This window comes from Python bivittatus, unplaced genomic scaffold (genome assembly GCF_059951505.1).
Source record: "Python bivittatus isolate LINGU-HERP-01145 unplaced genomic scaffold, Pbiv_v1 ctg000410_np1212, whole genome shotgun sequence".
NCBI lineage: Eukaryota > Metazoa > Chordata > Lepidosauria > Squamata > Pythonidae > Python > Python bivittatus.
Window position 1 is genome coordinate 10943860 of NW_028277067.1, and position 22210 is coordinate 10966069.

The window sequence follows — 22210 nt, forward strand, 5'->3', positions numbered from 1 at the left end:
CCACCAAAGGTTTACTCAGTGTCCAAGGCCTTCTGGTTAGTATCATCTTATTGTTTACTATAAGATGCTAGTATTGGTACAAAGAGAAATAATGCCATGGACATTATCTTCTTTCCTGAGTGGAGGAACAATTTAGAGGAGATCACAATATTTCATAGAGTTGCATGATTAGTGCATAATCTATAAACTCTCATCCTAAAATGGAGCATTTATTAATAAATACATTATATGGCATATTTGGATGATGCTATATCATAGCTACTGCAGTATGAGTCCAATCCAAATCACCCAATCCTATTAATATTTCCTGAGAAGAAGCTCCACTCGATTCAATAGAATGTGCTTCTAAACAGACTTGTGTAAAGTTTAATTCAAGCCCAGTTTAATTCAAACAAGGAGATTTAGACTCCAATGCTATATTCATTAACTTAGAAGTACATCTCACAGAAATCAGTACAGCTTCATTCTCTGATTGAAATCAGACTTCAAAGAACCTAACTGTGGCTGGATCGCATCACACATGCAGGCGGGTGTCGCACAAGCACACAGACACAAACGCACACAACCAAAAGCGTGCTATGCAGTAACAAAGGGATCACACTGAAAATAAAGTTCTAAAGGAGATACTTTCATCCCATTTAAGCCAAAAATTCCTAAAAAGGAGGCTACATTATAACACAATACATCGAGAAGATTAGTACTGTAGCCAGAACTGCCTTAACCAACAACATGCTTTATAGTCTAAATGGGGAGAAAAGAAGCAATAGAAATTACCCCTTCTTATACAACCCCTAAAACATGTGTCTACCAAATGGCATGGCCATAAAACCTTAGCTTAAATGATTGAAGAGGGAAGGGGTTGAGCAGAAAGGGGAAGAAAATGTAAACACCACAAATTGTTAAGACAAGAGTTATCTCACCCTTATAGCCAAAAAGCAGCAGGGAATTGGCACAGGATCCCTTGCACCCAAAGACTCTTTCAATTCTTAACCAGAGGCACTGGTTTTTAAGGTTCTACCAGGTGGTGGTGGTGGTGGTTTTTAACGGTGTCTTCTACAGTTCTGAACAGTATTGGAAGAAAACCTCCAATAAATGGTAAGCATATTCCTGAGATAATTCCACAGCTCAGGTTTGGAAATGGCTTCCACTAACACAACCCTTTTGAGGGGAAAGGTTGATGTAAAGTGCCACAATGGCAAATTAGTAAAAACTTGGTGCTTATGGAGAAGTAAGGCTTCCGACAGTCTTTGATTTCCTGTAATCTTAATTGAAGTTAGTGGGAGCACAATAGCATTTACTGGAAAGGAACAAGCTGAGGTGATTGGGTTAAGGGTTTGGGAGGTTGAAATTAGGATAGGGAACAGATAATTACTGATATGCAGGTCTACTATCCCAAATCATTTAGGATGACAAAGTGACTGTCCAGATCCTATGCTATTTTACTAGAAAATAAACCCATGGAGCTCAGTGGGATTTACTCCAAGCAAGATGTGTGTGGGGTTAGTTACCAGAGGACTATACAATATATTCTATTGGCATCTATTGTCAGGTAGAAGCCCTAAAGCCCTACTTAATCAAGATCATGGATTGAAAATGTTACATGCTCTTACTGTGAATGAAAGTTGTTATGAACCAAGAAAGAAAGAAGGAAGGAAGGAAGGAAGGAAGGAAGGAAGGAAGGAAGGAAGGAAGGAAGGAAGGAAGGAAGGAAGGAAGGAAGGAAGGAGGGAGAGGGAGAGGGAGAGGGAGAGGGAGAGGGAGAGGGAGAGGGAGAGGGAGAGGGAGAGGGAGAGGGAGAGGGAGAGGGAGAGGGAGAGGGAGAGGGAGAGGGAGAGGGAGAGGGAACAAAGTTTATTACCCCAATCAGATTTTCCCCAATCTTCATGTATACATTAGTTTTCACTGACAAAAAAGACAACCACATCAACCAGCTCTTCCAAAGTTAAATAATTAAAGTTCAGTGTCAGGACTTTCTACTCAAATGATCCTTTACAAGGAAATTTAAAGACTGTCAAAAAAATTTTTTTTACTGTTAACATCTAGATTAGGCCACTTCTTGAAGGTAATCTGCCTTTTCTTGAGCAGATCAAAGAAATAGGAATCTTTCAACATTTTTGGAAATCAGACCTGTCTTCTTTTTTCCTTTTCCAAAAGCTAGCCTTTGTCAAGGCTCCAGAAGTGGTCAGAATTAAAATTTGTCCCTTGAATCAAGTATCTGCAAGTGCAGGTCAGCTCATGAGTGAATTGAATATAAAGTAATACATGCATACACAGGGTACTTGTATTCATGCCACAGTGCACGCAAGAGTTGTATGCTCTCAAAAAAGCTTGCACAGCACAAGTAAACAAAGGGTGGGGGAAGTACCTGAGCTCTGTGCTCTATGGCCACAAACTTTCACAAGATATTTTTCTGGTGGATTGTGACCATGGAAGCAGCAACAAGTGGGTATTTGCAGCTAGGCTGCAAATAAAAAAAAGCAAGAGAAAGAAGGAAGGAAGGAAGGAAGGAAGGAAGGAAGGAAGGAAGGAAGGAAGGAAGGAAGGAAGGAAGGAAGGAAGGAAGGAGGAATTCTAAAGTGGGGGGGGAAATGACACAATTGTTGCAGCAAAAAAAAAAAAAATGTCCTGGAACCATATGCTACAAACCAGGGGTTGGGGTGGTACAGAAGAAGCAGGAGGAAATGTGAACGTGTGGATTGAATGAAAAGCGTCAAATAATTTATTCAGGACATTTTAAAATCATCATCATCATCACCATCATCATCATCGTCCAAGTCTTAGCATCTGCACATTTTTTACACCATTCTCCTCCTGCACCTCTGTCTCCTGGAAGGTAGGTGATGGAAATCAGTTCCACAGATTCTGATAGAGTCCTCCCTAACTAAGCATACTTACGCTTCTGACACCAATACACTCCTAAGAACTGAATACACTCTCAAAGTGCTTTACAAGGCTAATAAGTTGAAGGTAGCAAATAAAAAGCCCTCTGCCCACACCCAACAAAATTATGGTGTACTCCTTTATGCTACCATCATAACTAACAGAGTTATCTCTGTTTTTCTTTTTTCCTGCTAAGCATATGCCCTTAAAAACAGAAATTCTTCTGGGTCACACTCAGGTAGCTCAGGGGCCTTGGCCACAGTGTTTTTTCCCTGAGATTCTGTGCAGAAGAAAGTTTCCAAGGGAGACGGAAACCCCTCCCTCCAGGCCCCGCTCCCCCGCCCCATCTGTAACAACCTGGTCCTTTAAAACTCATTTAAGCAGATAGTATTTCAAGAGAAACTTACTTTAAGGTTAGCAGCTCCTAAGTCCTCTTTGGAGTAAACAGTGCACCATCAATGCTTCCTATTTCTGCAATGGAGCAGCCTTTATCTGCCTGGAAAAGTGCTCTCCCATTCCTGCCCCCTTCCAAGCCAAAGCAGGCAGTTAAAATGTCACTTAACATTCTGGAGAATGTGAAATATATTGTACATTGTCAACTCCCCAAAACCATAAAACTAACTTTATGGACCTCACGTGACTTTTGAGAGCCAGTGAGGGGTATCTGGCTGAGGTCTGGGCGATTTTTACGATCTAACTTCTAGATAAAACCCTATCCATTTGACATCTTAATGTCACAGCCACTTTTGGTATACTTACTTACTTTACCACGGGTAAAATATATACATGCGTGCGTGTATGTGTGTGCGCGCGCGTGTGATGTGTCTATGTGTATTCAAGAGAAGGCGAGAAAATGGGTTGTTTTGGAAATGACAACTCACATCCCAGCCCTCTCAAAACCATTTTAAGAAGTAACCAAAGAGTTTGGGGTAAGTTTATAAGACCAATTTTACTTCCTACAAAAGAGTCAGAGAGAGAGAGGAAGAGAGAGAGAAAAGAGACTGCTCTAAGCTATAATTTAAGATATCAAAGACTACTTATTTCCCTGTTGCAACAAACAGACTTTAATCATAGCGCTGTGATTTAAGGGGAGGAGGAGAAGAAAAGAAAGTTAGATTACCAGATTAATTTTTTAAAGGGAAAAAGAAAGATTGGCTCATGCACATTGTTTATATTATCTCTGTTGAGACAACTGTGATTTTCCATACTGAATTTTTATTTATATATATATGTAGGATTATATAAAAGCATACAGAACAGCTAACAATATATGTACTTAGCCCTGCAATTTCAATGACATTTTGTCATTCTGTGATAACTTCAGTGACTCCCTAAATGCTTGGTTTATGGACTTTGAAGCTGTAATCTGAAGCACATTTACTTGGAAGTAAAGGCCTTAAAATTAGATAGAAATCTGTTGGTGAAGAAAACTGGTCAGAGTCTTAGTCTAAGGAAGGAAAGGAAGTTCTGAGAACTGAACAACTGGTTTCTCTTCTTTCTTTCTGGGTTGTGTTTTCTAATTCAGCACCTAATATTGCTTACAGGGAATGATTTTGTATCTTTGGCTCATTAGAGATTTTAGGGGAGTGGGACAAAGACCCCCAAGGAGAACCTGGCAGCTGGGTCATGCCGCGAGTGAACAGAACACACTTTCTCTCTGGGTGTCTTTTTAAAATGCAGATTTTGCTGATGAGTAACTTTAATGCTGTGACTTGTGAATATTGCGGAATAAAGAAATGCAAAGAAGGGCACTATTTTTCTGGCCAGGAGAAACGTTTATTTGACTTCAAGTTAAGGCTACAAACCGATGCGAACAGCGTCTTGGCAAAGATGGGAACAGGCAGCCAGACATGACAAATGCCATTTCAGACACACAGAACACTGAATTCACCCTGCCCACTAAAACTTCCTATTAGTCACTGTAGAAATATTTCTAGTATTTACAAACATTTTAAACATACTATGGTTGGTCCAATCATATACCCTTTTAAAGTGAACTTCACTCACATTTATTTAAAAAAGAAAGAAAGAAAGTTTCAGAACTGGCCTGGGATAAAAACAAGGCCAGGAATCAAATCACAGACTTGACAATTTCAAAGACAGATACATGAGTTTATATAGAGAGATATACTTTAAAACAAAACAAAAAAAACATTTGTTGTGGTTGATGGTTTTTAATTTTCTTTCTTTTTTTTCTTCCCTGCTACTGAACTGCAGGAGCCCCCGACTTGAGTAGAAGGAAAAGAGGTAGGATTCCCCACAAAGTTGTGAACTTTTAAGAACCCATCCTTCCTTCCCCATACTGTCTTATAAATAAGTTATAACATTTAAAAAGCACACATTAAAAGAAAGAAAGAAAGAAAGAAAGAAAGAAAGAAAAGAAAAGAAAAAAGAAAAGAAAAAAGAAAAGAAAAGAAAAGAAAAGGACATGCTAACTTCTTCCAGAAAGCATCATTATAGCACAGACACAAACATTGAGAACATCTAAAGCATTAAAGAAGCCTCTGGGTTTTATCTTTTAATTTAAAGGGGGACGATCGCAGCAAAGGACACAATCTTGGAATAATAGTACCCACAGAAATGGTTTATTATTATTATTATTATTATTGTTGTTGTTGTTGTTATTAATAATAATAATAATAATTTAAAAAATCAACAGCATGCTGAATGGAAAGTGCTTCACTTTACAGTACTCCAAACTTAACAAAAACAAATCTGGCTGTTGCTTTTCGTTTGCTTGCTTGTTTTAAACTTTCTTACTTCCTGCCCCCCCTCCTTCCTATTTCTTAATATTCCTCCTTGATATAATTTATGGCTGAAAAGCGCTGCCACCAGACGCTAAGCTCATACTTTTGAGTTTGTTATCTTTCTTCCACTTCATTCGCCTGTTTTGGAACCAGATTTTTATCTGTCTTTCGGAGAGACACAAAGCGTGGGCAATTTCTATTCGCCTTCTGCGGGTGAGGTAGCGGTTAAAGTGAAACTCCTTCTCCAGCTCCAAGGTCTGGTAGCGAGTATACGCCGTTCGGGCTCGTTTGCCATCCGGTCCGGTCATATCTGAATAATAATAACAACAGGACATGGGAAAAAATTGCCTTCGGTGGGTCTGGTTTCTGCTTTTAGATCACAGGCACAGAAAGACAGCGAGAGACCGCGCGTTCGACTGTTTCCTCCGTGGCCGCCTGCTACTGTCCTCAAACACGCCCCAGCGACTGGAAGGCACGGCTTCTCTGCCTCTCCGTTTCCTCCAAGCCAATATCCTTCGCTTTAATCTGGCCCCAGACCTTAATTCTAATTAATTTAGACCCATGCCCCGCTCTCCTTCTCACGCTCTCGGCAGCTCTGCATCTTTTTCCCGGAGTCAAGAGCAAGGTTCTGCAACACCCTCTGATTCTACGCAGGTTTCTTCGAAGGAAACCGGCCGCCCCGGGGAGCTCACACGCAGTTCAGGGTGCCTGGTCTCGGAGGACCGATCTCAGTCCGAAACGCAGTCCCTCTTTGGCTCTCTTCTCTCGGTCTACTTTATCCGTCAGTCCAGTTCGACTGGCGGTCTAAACAGGCCGGCTGGGAGGCTGGGAGGCGACCCGCTCTAGCCACTGCGCCTTCCCTAACACCCTCACCCCCAGTCTCGGCCACATTTCATTGGAAGCAAGTTCCGCAGAAATCCTTGGGGCTCGCTTTCCCACCCAAAGGGAGTTAGCCTCGGCGTGCGAAGCCAGTCGCCAGGCGGCCCCTGCTTGCAACTCTGCGGCGCACTCCCTTCTTTCATTTTTACCCCGTGGGGGAGGGGAGAGGCAAAGAGTTTGCCACCGTCGCATTTCGTCCCTGCAGACGGGAAAATGTGGGGCGGAGGGGGAGGGGGAGGCAGAGGCGGTTGACAGACCCATCTGTGCCCCGAACGGGCTTCCTTTTTTAATCCCTCGTCTTATCTTTCCCATTTCTTTCCTTGTCTCTTCCTAAATCCTACTACTTTCAAACATCCCCCATCCTTCGCTTTCCCGGTACGAGGCTATTACGAGCGCTATTCTCACTATTATTGTTACCATAATTACTATTACTATTCATAGTATTTTATAGCATGACCTTTGCCGCACTGATAAACACGCTATTTTTTAAAGAACGGAGGGAACCTGGATTTTTTTTTTTTTTGAAAGAGAAGAAATACTCTCTAAGAGTTGAACATTACAGAGAAAGAAACAGAGATGCTGAAAGCGAAGAGAAAAGGGCATTTAGAAGAGAGACAGGAAAGTGGTCTCACGACGCGATTGAATTCTTTCTCTCGTCGTCCAAAGCTAATATGCCCTGCCAAAATCCTGCGCCCTATACATACATACATACATACATACATACATGTGTGTGTGCTTGCGTGCGTATATACACACACAGACACACACACACAGACCCAGGGAGAGACAGACAAACAGGCGCGCGCGCGCACCCCATAGATCACCCACAGCCAACTTAAAAAGGAGCAAGTCTGTACCGTGGCTAATGTGCAGCTTTCGCATCCAGGGGAATATCTGCGGGCTTTGTCCTTCCGTGGCCGGCGTGGAGGTGGCGATCGGCTCCGCCTGAGCTCGGGCGCCGTTGCTGTTGACTTGGGAGCCGTTCTCTTCGGTTCCCGAGGACGCGCTGGTCTCGTCTATCTCGGCAAACGCGGTGGCGCTGGCAGCGCCGACAGAGGCTGCCTGCTCGGCGGGGGAGGACCCGGCTGCCTTCCCTCCATGGCTTTCGCCGCCGCCGCCGCTGCCGCCGCCGCCGCCGCCGCCGCCGGTGCTGCTGCCGGTGCTGGTGCTGCTGGTGCAAGGGAGGGATTCGGGAGAGGACAAGGAGCAGCTGGACGCCTGTCTGAACCTGCTTTCGGGCGCTGCTTGGGCAGGGAAGGCGCGAGAGCTCTCCCCAACCGCTCCAAAGTGGCTGGAGGAGGAGGCTGAACGGCTGATGCTCAGATCCATTCCATTGTAGTTGTATCCCCCGTAAGAGCCGGCGTGCATGTTGCCTGGATCTCTATAAGATCCGTTCATGGAACTGCCGGCCCCATAATTTAACAGCTGATAGTCTGGGGCATTAGGATAGCGTCCTGAGAACGAGTTTACAAAGTAAGAACTCATTTGGGTTTGTATTTTGGAGGGCTTGATTTGTGGGGCTCGTGGTCGTTATAACCCCTGTGCTTGAGGATTTATGATGTATTAATGAATTATAGCGATGCACTGTACTTCGTTTTTGCTATGTATGCGGCCAAATATGGGGGTGGGGTGGGGGGTGCGTTTGGGAATCACGTGCTTTTGTTGACCAGTCGTAAATTCTCACTGATGACCTCAAGAGGCAATTCATGCTCTATGGTTACAAATAATGACGATCCGAGAATCGTTAGGCCCATGTCAATGCGCGGCTTCCGAAGGGGGAGGAAGGAAGGGGGAGGAATCAACGAGCAGAGATTGCTCCTTGTTGGCGTTGTGCGCCACCTACTGGGCAAATGAAGAATTAGCCGACAGGGAGGTTACCTCACTCACCTTTTTTTAAGTAGTAAAGCGCTCTGTTTTTGTGTCCTCTACCTTTTCTAGAAATAAAATATTTTTCCCCAAAAAAGTGTCGTTTCCGTCTTTGTTTCTCTACTTTCCCTCTTTCTTCCTGAAGCTATCATGCTTTTCTAATGCGGAAAAGAAATTTTCTTTTCATATTATATGCAGTATAAAATCGTTGCTATTATTATTATTATAAATAATAGTTGTTCAATACTAAATAACCATTCCAGTGCTGTTTTTGCTTTGATATTAGAAAGGGATATTCCGGGCAAAATTTATTTGGATGAAAATCAAGATAATAGTTCCTCTTTCCTTTCCACATTTTTTCCTTTGCTTCTCCTACTTAGGTGTCACTATCAACATCAAAACTACTGTTTGAACGTTTTTGCACTATTATTACCATCATCACAGTATTATTCCTACTACTATTCCTACAGTTCAATACCAGTGCAAATAACAGAAGGGGAGATTCAACTCATATTGACATTATCTGTATTTTTTCAATAATCAGCAGTATGGTGAGTTGTAGAACTGGCAATCTCTTGAGAGAACTGTTTCAGATGAAGAGGGTCCTCATCTTTCATTTAAATTACTAAAAATGCTTGGTAGTGGTCAATCTTATAATGATGGGCCAGATTGGTTAACACTTCGAATGCTTTTCTTTTGTCCAGCCATGCCAATATGTTTTCCTCCCCATTCTTCTTCTGCCAACCTTCAAGAATTTACAAAACCCAGCTTGCAGCTCATTGAAAATTATGAGCCATATTGAAAGTGGCATATAATTATAATAATCACAGCTAGTGAAAAGTGTAGCAATAAGGATACATATTCTGCAGCTGCAAGGCTTCAGAGTATGTTATTTCATCGAATCTGGGGTGATTTGGGATGGGGAGGAATTAATGCATTTATACTTATGCATTTGGGATGACAGAGTACTAGAAAGGAAATTATTGTTTCAGGTCCTCACCACTTTTTTCCTTTTTCAAAGAAAATTCAGGAAATAGGAAATAGGAAAAAAAACACAAATAAACAAGAAATAATTGTTAACAGCTTCCTGAGGGCAACAGCAAAGAACAGTTATATCTTAAGCTTCCTTAGGTAATCAATGCCTTGTTTGGAAAGGAAAGGAAAGGAAAGGAAAGGAAAGGAAAGGAAAGGAAAGGAAAGGAAAGGAAAGGAAAGGAAAGGAGAGAAAAGGAGAGGAAAGGAGAGGAAAGGAGAGGAAAGGAGAGGAAAGGAGAGGAAAGGAGAGGAAAGGAGAGGAAAGGAGGAAAGGAGGAAAGAAAGAATTACATAAGAAAAATAGATTTAAGGATCTCTTCTTTTTAAAATGTCACTTGAATATTTGCTTTTAAAATTGCTTATTTAACACCTTTCTGTTAGTTCTGAGCACAGAACACTAACAGCCTGCAGTCTCATATTTTAACTTAATTTTGGGTGAGATGTTAAGCCTAGTTACAGTTTTTTTGGAAGGGGGCTGGGAGGATTTACCTAAGAGGAAGTTGAGCCAATGTTTGAGAAAGGCTATGCAAACGTTATGTATGTTTTAGCAGATGTAGAATGGGAGGGAGAATTATGCCTGTTTCTTTGATTTATTATATATGTGGTGTGCTCCCCACATAACTCTTTTGTGCTGTAACAATAAAAAAATCCATATTAAAGTTAAATGTCAGCTCCGATATATTCTTGGTGAAAAGGTCTTTTATTTAAGTTTAGGCTGAGGAACTGGAAGTGTGCATGAAGGGGGGGAGGGAGTTGAATATATCTTTCACTGCTAACTTCTGTAATGTTTAAGAAATTGCTTGCCTGTTTAGATTAGGGAAAATAACTTTTTTTTTAAAGCAGGGTTTTTATATTCCTTTTTTACCAACCACACAGCTCATGTAAGTAGATATATTCCTCAGAAAGAGTGTGGGATGAGGGAAGACATGTCCTAAGTCATGAACATAGCAAGTGTTTTTCTCAATGTAGTTGTTTTTTGTTTTTATTAATTTGATAGGACTTTTAAAATCTCCATAGCTAACACAGACTACAAACACAACACTGTAAAAACTGTAATAAAATAAAACAGAATTTCAAAAAAAAAAACCTCTTTAAAAAATCCACCATACTTTTTAGGTTGCAATTGTTCCTTTTTAATATAATTTTGCTTAAAACAAAAACCCTTAAATGACAAAGAACCTAGTGTTTGATTAACTTAATTTTATATAAAAAAGCAAACAAATAAGTAAAATCGTGCATGACACTTCTGTTTTACAAAATAGACAATCAACAAGCCCAAAACCTGACACATATATTGCAGCACCTCCACTTAAATACAAGGGTTAGCAAGAATCCTAAGGAGGACACCCAAAGGTAAATCAAACAAAACAAAACGCAACCACAAACCCATCTGTGGTAAAGGGAGGGGGGCATAAAGAGGGTGGGAAAATAAATTGGACTAGAAACTTGATTATGATACGACAAATTACTGAATGCAAGCGAGGGTGCAAAAGGAAGACACCGCCATACAGTCTCAGTTATTTTACAAAAATGTGTGTCTCAGTTGTGCCTTTTGGGGGTGGGGAGGGGTTGCCATTTCTGGAGCTTCCCCAACTGTTGGCATTTTTGCTTTCTTTCCCATTCATTCATTCATTCATTCATTCGCTTGGTCTCTCTCTCTCTCTCTCTCTCTCCCCCCCTCTTTCATTCCGTTGGTTTCTCCTCTTCTTCCTCGGCGCTCAGTTGAGTGGAGTTGAGAAGCTTGTTTTCCTTTTTCCATTTCATCCTTCGGTTCTGGAACCAGATTTTTATCTGGCGCTCCGTCAGACACAGGGCGTGAGCGATCTCGATGCGTCGGCGCCTGGTCAGGTAACGGTTAAAGTGAAATTCTTTCTCCAGCTCCAGAGTCTGGTAGCGCGTATAAGTCTGTCGCCCTCGCCTGCCACTCGGCCCAAAGGAGGAACCTGGTGGGGATGGAGAAGAAGGCAGGGATGTGCTACTGAACATTTACTGGAGTTTCAAATATGCATGACAATGGCTATGCTACTCACCAGAGTGTGTTGCTGTGTGTCTGTCTGTGTGTGTGTGTGTGCGCGCGCGCGCGCGGGGAAGGGGGGGAGACCCATTCCCTGCAGTAATTTCCCTTCTCCATGTGGCCCTCTCTCCTGTCCCCAACCCTCAGTGATCAAAACCGCCGTCGTACATAATACAAGGAAAAATGTAATTTTTAAAAAATAAAGATATTTATAAGGAAAGGAAACATGAGGAATCAACAAATCCACCCCTATCTGGGTAGCTTTTCCCTTCGTGCTTGGGAACGCCGCATTTTCCTGAATAATCCTGCACCACGTTTGAACTGAAAAGTTGGGGGCTACACTTCCCGGATATTCGCCTGCTCTCTGGCCGAGTCTCCCTGGGCGCCCAGAAAGCTCAGCCTGAAAACTTGCAACTCCATCATACAATCTGTTTTGTTTGTTTGCATGTTTATCTTTTTCAAACAAGAAGGGGAGGGGGAAAATTTGGAAAAACAGTTATATGTAACTCGGAAGCCTACTGCTTCTGGTTTTGTTGGGGTGGGGAGAGTTAGGTGAACTACTTCTTCCCCCAAAGACCCCCTCCGTTTTTCTCTCCCTGCAAACTCGAGTGCCTCTCCTGAGCAGTGTTCAGGGGGAAAAGTTGCTGCCCTGGGACACTTGCTTGGGAGTAAATCCTCCGCCTACTGCAGTTCTCCGAGAAACAGGGCTTCGGGTGGGCTGTGGGGCTCTCAAAAGCTCCTGAACGGGAAGTGACTTAATGTGGGGGGACACTAGAAGGAAGATAGGCAGCAACACTTCCTTCCCACGAGCTGAGGATCGAGGAGCCACTGCGATGTAATGGCGCAGAGGGTTGGTATGTTTGTTAGGAGTGAGTGCAGTGGCGGGCTGGCAAGATTGGTTTTGAGAGGGTTATCCATGCCCTTCCATTCAGAAAGAATTAATGCCCAAACTTAAGAATTCCTTCTATCCTATCCTCTCTTCACTCTTCTTCTGCGCAGCCATCTCTGACCAAGTTTCTTTCCGTTGTGTGGTGCTTAGTCTCCCCTCTCCTCGTCTCCCCTCTCCTCGCTTTCTATATTCCCCCCCCCCCCGCCGCCTTAATCTCTAATTGCTTTAGATTCGGGAACTTAAGCTAACATCTACCTACCTACCTACCTACCTCTCTCTCTATTGATTTCCCTTAATTTCCCCTCCCTTTGGAATGTAAAATCAGTGCCTGTGTACCTAGAGGTGGGAGGAGGAGCTGTGGCTACGTCTTTATCATTCTTTAAATGAATTTTCATGGAAATTATGGCACCTGGAGGCAGTCGTTGATCACAAAGAAAGTGGGGGAGGGAGTGAAAGAAAAACTATCTACAACTCCTCTTCAGGCAGCCATTCAATTATGCTTGAGTTTCATTAAAAATGTAGCTCTCTCCCTTCAAATATTTAAGCCCTCCTGACATTATTCCACTGGCTAGGTTTGCAGAATATGCTCTTGGTGGAATTGGCACAGAGGTATCGTGTGTGTCACTGTGTGGCGGGCGGGCGGGCGGGCGGGAGGTGCGCGAAAGAAGTTGAAATCGAGGTCTGTTGAAAACAATTGGGGAGTGGGGGGCAGCTTGATAGCAATTGCACCGTGTGAGTGTGTCTGTGTGTGTGCGGATGAGTGTGAGTGCCCAAGACACCTTTCTAAATCACCCCTAGTGAGTGACAACTAACATTGCCTTCTCCAAGACAGTCAATAAATCTCCGCGCTTTCAGTCGCAGAAAGTTGGCTAAAGAGAGGAACTAACCGAAGAGAAGTTCCTTCAGATAATATGACGAACAAACAAACACAACAAACAAAGAAAGCTAGGCAGCACTCTCTGTTTGAAACACAGGGTAAGCAGCGCAAAAAGTTTGGAGGAAGTTTCTGGTTCTGCTGCCTGCAGCCTCAGATTAGAAGGAAAACATTTCCTGCTCTATCTAGGTAGCCATCTGTCACCTAACATGATTGAGAAGAACGAGGGAGGAAAAGCAACTTACTATTGCAGGAATTCATCCTCTGCATCCAAGGGTACACTGGCGTGGAGCACTTTTGATCCTCGTTGTCCCCGAAAACGTGCTTGCTCTGTGAGCAGTCCGACTTCCGGGCTTGCTCCTGGCCGAACTGAACAGGCTCCTCTAGGCTTGAGAGAGAACAGCCTGTCTCTTTCTCCCTGTAAAAACCAGATGTCCCGTAATCGCAGGCTGGACTCCGGTTGTAAGCTCCGTTGGTTTGCTGGTAGTAAGGCGCGCCCGGGTAACCTTTCTCCTGGACCCCACCGCCCCCAGTTCCATACGTGCTGGAATAGTGCCTTAAAGGATCCGCGTAGCCCGTGGAATACAAGGGGAGCTGTCCCAGGAACGGTTCTTGACCCCCGGCTAAGCTCACCGGGAAAGTAGAGTTGACAAAATAAGAACTCATTGGAAATAATAATAATAATAATAATAATAATAATAATAATAATAATAATAAACAACAACCAGAAGAACAGCGTCTGTTCTTTCTCTTGCTCTTTATGATTTGTTGCGTTTTATAGTCCAAGCGGTTTAGCTATTAGCAGTATATGGGAGATTGGGTTTTAGCTGAAGGGGGATGGCCGCGTGCCAACCAGGGACATAAGGGAAGGGAACCATCTGATCACGCGCTGACCAATAGCAGGAGTCGGAGGCTGCGAAATAGCACCCTAGAGGGGTTAGCTGTGCACAGGGGACCCCCCAGAACAAACCAGTGAGAGCATCTCTGCCACCAACACTATCACCTTTAAACAACAGAAACGCCCCCCCATGTACAAATAGACCCCACTCTTTCCTTTTCCCCTTTCCTTTCCCCCCCTCCCCCCCCCCCCCATATCACATATTCATTATCTAGGAAAAGATAAATCCACGAGATATTTGGGAGTTTTCTTGGGAGTAATAAACAAACAAACATGAGAAGGTGGAGGGTGAAAGATATGAAGAATGACACCAGTCTTCTCCTTGCTGCTACCCTGGAGAGGGAGGAGGAGGAAAACGTGGGAAATATTTTCAACTTGAAAAGTTTGGTGGTTTTCAGTATAAGTATTTGGAGGAGGATGAGAAGGCCCATTACCTCCCCCTCCCCCCTCACCTTTGGGTTCAAGTGGGGGCAATGGGGAGCCTGTCCTGTACATCCAGTTCAAGCGCTCAATCGCTCGATCTGGAGAAGGGAAAAAGTTCGAGCGGACGTTCCTCGGTGCGCCCTCTGAGCCCGGACAGCGCTCCCGACCAAGAACTTTAAACCGCTTGGGAGGTACGACCGGGAATCCGGGGGAGGGGGTCACACTTTCTTCTCTCCGCCCCCCCGCCGCATCCCAGCCCCCCTTCTCATCTTCACGGGTACGTGCTTCTACCCTCACGCACCTATTTTGTCCCCCCGACCTAACCGATCCCTTCCCGTGTAAGTTTGCGGCACCGTATCCCAAGTCCGAGAGACGCATTGGCGGTTTTCGAGCGCAGCTCCCACGACATCCCGCGTAGCTTCAAAGAACGGTGCCCTCTTGCGTTTTTACGGTTCAGGCCGGGTCTTTGGGCAGGTTAGAGTTAAAGGCAGCGGTTGGTCTGACGGTCAAACCCCCCCCCCCTTATTGATCACCGAACATCGGAAATTATTAAAGCAAGCACGGGGTGGAAGATGTCAGGGTAGCTGATAGGAGCTTTGAGGGCGGAGTGGGAAACCCCGGCTTTCTATTTTGCACGTTTGAGTTTGCAGTAAATTCGGGAATAAATTAAACTCGCTCCTAGTTCGTTGACCTGCTTTAAAACTCTTTTAAAAAGATAACTATGAAGGGGCTGAAAAAGTTGACCAAAAGGCTGGAGTTTGGCGTTTGACTTCCTCTTCGCCTCGCCAATTCTCATACTTGGCGGGTGAGCCTAGACCTCCAGCGATAAAATTACCTGACATTTGGTGCGGTTGTGGCAGATAGTTTAAGGCTGATATGTGCCCCTTCCCCTCCCCCAGATTCTGCTTCCTTCGTGTGCAAGTGTGAATTCAAGGAATCTTATAAAGATGCTCCAGTTTCTTCTACAGCAATGAAATTGTACTAAATTGTAAATTCTGGTTGCCCTGCCTATCATTTTGCCATCTCTCTCTCTCCCTCCCTCCTGCCCTCCCTCCCTCCTTACCTATCCACTCATACATCAGCTCATCTTTCATCTTTCCTCAAGAAATAGTCACTACAGTGAGCTATTTTCGATTCGCCAAAACTTTGAAGTACTCTTTACCTATCACATGTCCTTCATCACCAATCTGCAAACATAGACACCTCTTTCCAAATTCATCCCACCTCTGATTCTCTGAATGAAAAGGGATCTCCCTACACTTTTGGACAATTGAAACTGTGATCCAAGCTACCTCTCTGTCACCCCTGGATTACAGATGTGCAATCTGCTCATAAGAATTCTCCACCACACCTACCCTCAATTGCTCCCAGACCGGATTTACATGGCAACGCGATCCCTGTAGAATGACCAATGCGAATTTTCTCTGTTGAGGATTAAGGAACCACAAAACATGCTGGATGGCTATCTAATTTGTTACCAGCCTCGGTTTTAATGACATGGAAACCCACACGGTTCCAACACTACTATGATATAACTCTTAGAATGGAAGGAAATTGCAGGCAAGGGGAGTAATTTTTGTTTGTTTGTTCAAGGCGCTCTCTCGCTCTCGCTCTCTCCTTTTTTTCCCTCTCTTTCTCTCTCTCTCTCTCTCACAAACACACACATGCACACACGCACGCACACACACACTACCCTGGTCTTTGATTTGTGTTCCTGCGGATTCTTTTCCCCCTTTCCTTTGTGTGCAGAGTAGATCCTAACTTTAACTTGATCCACTTTACTGATGGGTAAAAACGGAGGACATTGGGGGGAGGAAGAAGAAGAGTAAGGAAAGCAGATCTGAGCAACACCCCTTCCTACAACTTATTTGAAATCGGCACAACACTTCAGACCCTTGCTTAGAAACAGGGAACTCTCACAGATAAGCGAGAATCTCTGAATGGACTATTTGGCTACTGAAGTGAGTAAATGTGCTACTTTCTGAACTTTTAATCTTAAGAACTGGTGCTGGAAATGCACAAGGTGTGGGTGGGTGGATGTGGGTGAGCAGGCTTTGGTCTGGCAGGAAGTGGTTTATGGAATGGAAAATGGCTAAAATGGAAATATATAATAAATATAATAACATAAAATGGAAAAAGCCCAGTCTTTTTCAAACCTGTTTGTGTATTAGAGAAAAGTTCTATCACTCAAATTTGGCAATTCAGATGAAACATTTTTAACCCTGCAAAATGTTTGGAACTTTAAATTTGAAAATAGGTAAACATAAAAATTAAGCCACTAATTGACTTGTGCTGCTCTAATATTTATTGCCCAAATATGGGGAAAATACTCCCCACATCCCACATCTTAGAAGTAATAACTGCTTTTCAATGTAACGGATGCATTTTAATTTTAGAGCTTTTTAAAAGAACAAATCTTTATCTGAAATGACTTGAAAACCTGCTGTATACTATGCCTCAAGTTATGTGTGTGTGGTAGTAATGGTGAGGAATCAGTATTCGGTAATCAATATTTGGGGCAGAATAATCCCTGGGATTATTGCTATATTTTATTTAACATTACCTTGGATATTATCTAATAGATAGTTAAGAATATTTATTTTAATGTCTAGCCAACCTCCTCCTCCTCCTCTAATTCTAATTAATTCTCCTCCTCCTTCCCCCTCTGATTACTGTGAAAATATTAGGGACTTATTCTCAGGTCCCTTGGCAAACTTTTATACTGGGCCTATAGTTTTCAATGTTATTTTTATTAGTTGAAAACAATGTATGAGCCAGCTGTAGGGCAAATAAACTCATTTCTATGCCCTGTTATTGTTGGAAAATACTGACAGGCTTTCTTTAGCTCAGAAAATTTATCTTGATCAGTGTAAGGCATAACTATGTGGAGAATTAATAAAGATTAACAGGATTTATTTACAGAAATGTGTAGCTGGTGCTTTGTTGCTGAAAAAGTGCTCCAGGTTTCTGCCACCCCCAGCTTCCTCTCCATTCTTTCCTGCCTTTTTGCTTTAGCAAAATCCAACTTTAGAAAGCACCAGGAAAAGCGGGGGGGGGGGGGGGGAGATAAATGAGGGGATTAAAAGCTACACCCAAATATTTCTCTAGGCAGATCCTAGGCCAGGGAACTGCTCAGTGGCAGGAGCAAAGAAAAAAAAAGTTGAAGCAAGTTGAAGCAATCACAAAATTTTCAGTAGAGATAAAATAGCAAGCAAGCAAATTTTATTTTTCCTGTGTGAATAGGAGTATTGGAATTCAACAAACAGCATGATCCTTGACAGGAGAATCAGATTGGTACCATAAACTAAAGATTGGCCTTTAAGCACACCCTGCACGCGCGCACGAGCACACACACACAGAGAACTGAATAGCCTCATGAATTTATTTAGGATCATAAAGCTATTCACAGGAGATGAGCTTCTTTTGTCTTATCACAATTCTAACTGATGTTTATATTGTGGGCATTTATAAAACAATGATACTGAAAGGCACACAACACGTCACACACACACATGCATGCACATAGCCACCCACACAAATACTTTGTCTATCCCCTCAATTTCCTCTTTCCAAGCATATAACCATTCAAACTTAATTTTCAGTCATTTGCGTTTAATTTACCTGGCTTCCCCAAAATGTATAATAATCTTTTTAATGGGATCACAGAGGATTAAAAAAAATCGTGAGGGGAAGCTACCTTTCATTATTTTATCAAAAGGGTTTAGTTAATAATTAACCAGAAGGGGAAATGAGAGTTTAGAGTAAAGTTAAGAAATAAAAACAAACCAAGCAAGCTGCCACATTTTTGGAAATGTTTGATTAAAAAAAAAAAAAAGGAAATGCCGAATACTGGAAAGCAACATTTTAACAAAGATTTTTCAGCTCTCCAAAAGCAACAAAGCGGGGGGGGACCAATGTATTTATCACTTGGCTATCTTGGGTGAGAGGTATTCTAAAATAAAAGTACCTCAGAAATCCTCTGTCTCAAAAGCAAATCTCATTATAATGTTATCCACACAAAAATCATAGCCTGTATTACCTGGAGGAATGCATATATCTGAGACATGAAAATAAAGTGGTTATACATAGTCTGGTTCTGATAATATAAGGTGTCTATCTGTGTGTGTGTGTGTGTGAGAGAGAGAGAGAGAGTTTTTTCTACACCCACAATAGCCTATGATTAATCAAGTTTGGTTTATGCTTATAGACCAGCCCTCTCTGACCCTGGTAACATTCTGAACACACGAGCAATATCAGACTACTTCTTTCAGCTGGAAAATGGAACACGTTCATCTTTGATATGAACTCCTAATTTCAGACATATTGGCAAAAGTACCTGATTTTTATCAGTTTACCAGAAACAATGAAACAAAATATCTTACATAATTCTTTAAGAAAGGGTATTCTTTTTAACTGATACAAATACACCCAAATCCCATCTGAAATCTTCATATACATTCCGAAACCTGTAAAAATACTTCAAGCAACTTAAAAAGAATACTCTGTTACAATCAGCATACTCTTAACACACACACTAGCACAACCTTAACTAAATAGACGGGTGGAAATTCTCTTCAGCCCCGTTTCCAGATTCTGTAAGGCATGCCTAATCCATTACATGACAAAAATACATTAACTGTAGAAAATGAAAATCTTGGTCTAGTTAAACTAGTTTTCATGGGAAATTAATCATTGTATCGCATGGAAACCAACTCGAAGACTTCTTTAATCGGACGGTAGATGGCAGCAAACAGCACAGAATGAGAAGGCAGAGGAAGAGTAAAGGCGAACTCTCAATAAAAGAATAGGTTCTCCGTCGGGGCGGGGGAAACGCACACATATAAACAACTTAGTGTTGTTTAAGCAATAGGAATTCCTTCACGAGTGGCCTTTATCTAAATGGTATAATCCACCGACAGGCCCTCTTTGAACTGGCGGGTGATGCTCGGCGGCAGGAGGAAAAAAAGCCATAATGAACGCATGAACATAGAAAACAAGCGGTTTAGAAATGACACGTATTCTGAAAATGGAATAACACCTATTGGATTAATACAACAACAACAACCATGACTCAAGTCTGAAATGCTTTTTGGTGGATAGAAAAGTAGGGTACAGAGAATCAGAAAGAAAGACCACATTAAATGAATGGCCAACAGTCATAGTTACATATAAAAATGCAGAAGATATGTTATTACACGTTTTCATTTTTTTTCCTCTTATATTCATTGTAGTTGTGATTTATTTGCAGCAAGGTAATGTTGAGAAATAAAGTTGGAAGGCTAGGAAGTTAGATAATTTTTGTTTTTAAAATGTTTAGCCAGCTGTTGAATACATTTTAAACAATATAAGTTGTATTGGCTTCCAGGTAATAGCAATTATTTTTAAAGTACAGACCCGTGAACATGCTACTGTAGTCACAGTTAATTGGGCACATCAGCCATGAAATATTTTAGATTATTCTGTGAGGATCCCTCCCTCTTTTAAAAAGAAGCATATCAGTTTACTTGGAATCCATTCAAAAATAATAGTATTTTTTTTATACAGCAACAAAAGGAAAAACAAGAATTTTAAATATCGATGGAACTGCATGTACAAACATTTTTATTATTGCCTCTGTACCGATGCATCTTACACACACATAGTCATCCATACACGCACGTGCATTTTATATTAACACGCCCAAATACAGGCAGTGGATTATAGTCTGTTCCCTCCCTTGTACTACAATTTTTGGGTCTCTTTCTTCTTTAGTTTAAAACCGGGCACGGCTTAATCTTTCCCTTAACTGTATTTATTAACGGTGGCGACCATCTCTCGTCTTCTCTCTCTCCTCACCCTCCCAGCCTTGCACAGACGGAACAGCTCGTTGGAAGAAAAATCACCTACGTCGACACGGAACACCCTGGAGGAAAGCATCTAAATCGAACTGGCTGCGGTACAGAACTTCTTAAAATGAGTGGATTCGCTCGATGACAAGCAAGTCTGGATATATCGTCCTTCCTGGGATGGGGAAGAGACGTGAAGGGTAAAGGAAGGACTGAAAAGAAGCCTGCAGAAGGGGTTTTATCCCCGTATTTAAAACAAAAAAATATAGCTATTGAGGTAGCTCGGATTCTCCAGATGACATGGATATCTTAAGTCTCATTTGGCAGTGGCCTCTTTCCTTCCTTCCTTCCTTCCTTCCTTCCTTCCTTCCTTCCTTCCTTCCTTCCTTCCTTCCTTCCTTCCTTCCTCCCTCCCTCCCTCCCTCTTGGGTTTCCCTTTTCTTTTCCCTTTTAACAGTAGCTTTCCCTGCGGTATCTTTCCTCTCTTTTCACCACGTCTTATTTTCTATATTTTGTCAGATACAAAAGGAAGGCAAATCTATGTCCAGTTCTTTCCCCCCTTCAAATAATATTAGCTCGAATTTTAGAAAATTATGAACTTACCTTTTGACGCCCATCCTTCTATGGATTGGGAGGAGGAGGAGGATGAAGAGGAGGAGGAGGAGGAGGCGAAGGAGGAGGAAGGGGGGGAGATAGAATTGCGTTTGCTTTTATATGTAAGCTGACAAATATTGTCCCAACCTGATAGCCGTCCATTGCGACTTCTGAGAGCTTTTTCCTTTGCCGCGTCCTTTTGTACAGAAAATGGAGTAACTTCCCTCTTTGAAAAATGACCAAAACCTCCATCCGGTACCGAGTCTCCATTTCCCCCTCCATCATTAGACAGAGAACCCGAGTCAGTACAGAGAGAATTGGGAAAGGAAGGGTAGGAGGGGATCAATAATATTAGCAATCTAAGCTTAGTCCCAGATATGTGCGTGCATGTTTGCGAGTGTGTGTGTATGAGGGAGAGAGAGAGACTGTGTGTGTGTGTGTGTTTGTGCCCGCGCTTCCCCTGCTCCTCCTCTATTTTTAGCCCTATTGAGCTTATACATGAAAGTAAAAAAAAAAAAAATGTTAAAAGAGACGACAGTCCTACAGAGGACAGTGATCCGACCCAAGGTACAGCGGCCAAAAGAATGGTAGAATAACCACATGGGAAATCATAAAAAGTTCATGTTCACGGTTAGCAGTCCACATGACCAGCTCTGGCCAATCGCAGAACCCAGCCACTCATAAAGTTCTATCACAAAGTTGTAAATTTTCATAAAACAACAAGGAATTTATTGCATTTCTTCATGACTGCTTTAACAGCAGTCTTTTTCTCAGCCGCCATCTTTTCTTTAAAAAAAGAGGGAGAGTGGGAGAGAGAAGAATATGCGAAGATTGGGGGGCCCTCCACATCCCGGCGGGGGGCCTTAAACGACCCCTCCTTCACTAAAGGTTAAAAGAGCCTCCTCTGCGAAGCCACCTCTCAGCACAAGCCCTCCCGAGCCTTCGGTCCTTCCTTCGCTATAAGGGTCCGCGACTGTATCCGTCGTACCTGTAGTCCGGGATTGCGGGGCGGGGGAGGGAGGAATGGAGGCAGCGGCTCTAAAATTATGTTTTGTTTCCTTTAAGGCAAAAGTGGTACTCCTTAGCTTAAGCGGACTGCTGTGTTGGGGGTATCTTCTCTCCCGCTCGGAGATTTCCCTTCCGGAAATTCGCCGCGAAATTAAAACGTTAACTGCCCTGGTTCCAAGGCATCGAATATATAATAAAGGGTCGTAAGAAGCATATGCAGCGGAGGCCGACATATAGATGTTATTGTATGTATGCATTTGTATATGTATGCATGTGGG

General features: G+C 42.7%; 2 protein-coding genes across 3 annotated transcripts; both read right to left on the reverse strand.

The window, feature by feature from the left end:
• Positions 1-4518: 4518 nt before the first annotated feature.
• HOXB5 (homeobox B5) lies at positions 4519-8056 on the reverse strand. Its single transcript, XM_007434214.4, has 2 exons — positions 7364-8056; positions 4519-5937 (listed from the first exon to the last, which is right to left on the reverse strand). The coding sequence occupies exons 1-2, from the start codon at positions 7989-7991 to the stop codon at positions 5690-5692; spliced, it is 876 nt and encodes a 291-aa protein (XP_007434276.1). The 5' UTR covers positions 7992-8056; the 3' UTR covers positions 4519-5689.
• Positions 8057-10413: 2357 nt separating this feature from the next.
• Positions 10414-21647, reverse strand: HOXB6 (homeobox B6). 2 transcript variants are annotated; one of them, XM_025170504.2, is made up of 3 exons: positions 20934-21647; positions 13430-13602; positions 10414-11350 (listed from the first exon to the last, which is right to left on the reverse strand). In XM_025170504.2, exons 1-3 carry the CDS (start codon positions 20945-20947, stop codon positions 11091-11093), a joined length of 447 nt encoding a protein of 148 aa, XP_025026272.1. In that variant the 5' UTR covers positions 20948-21647; the 3' UTR covers positions 10414-11090. The 2 variants fall into 2 exon arrangements, with proteins under 2 accessions (XP_025026272.1, XP_007434273.1); XM_007434211.4 differs by lacking the exon at positions 20934-21647 and having other exon boundaries at positions 13430-14213.
• Between the last annotated feature and the right edge of the window lie 563 nt (positions 21648-22210).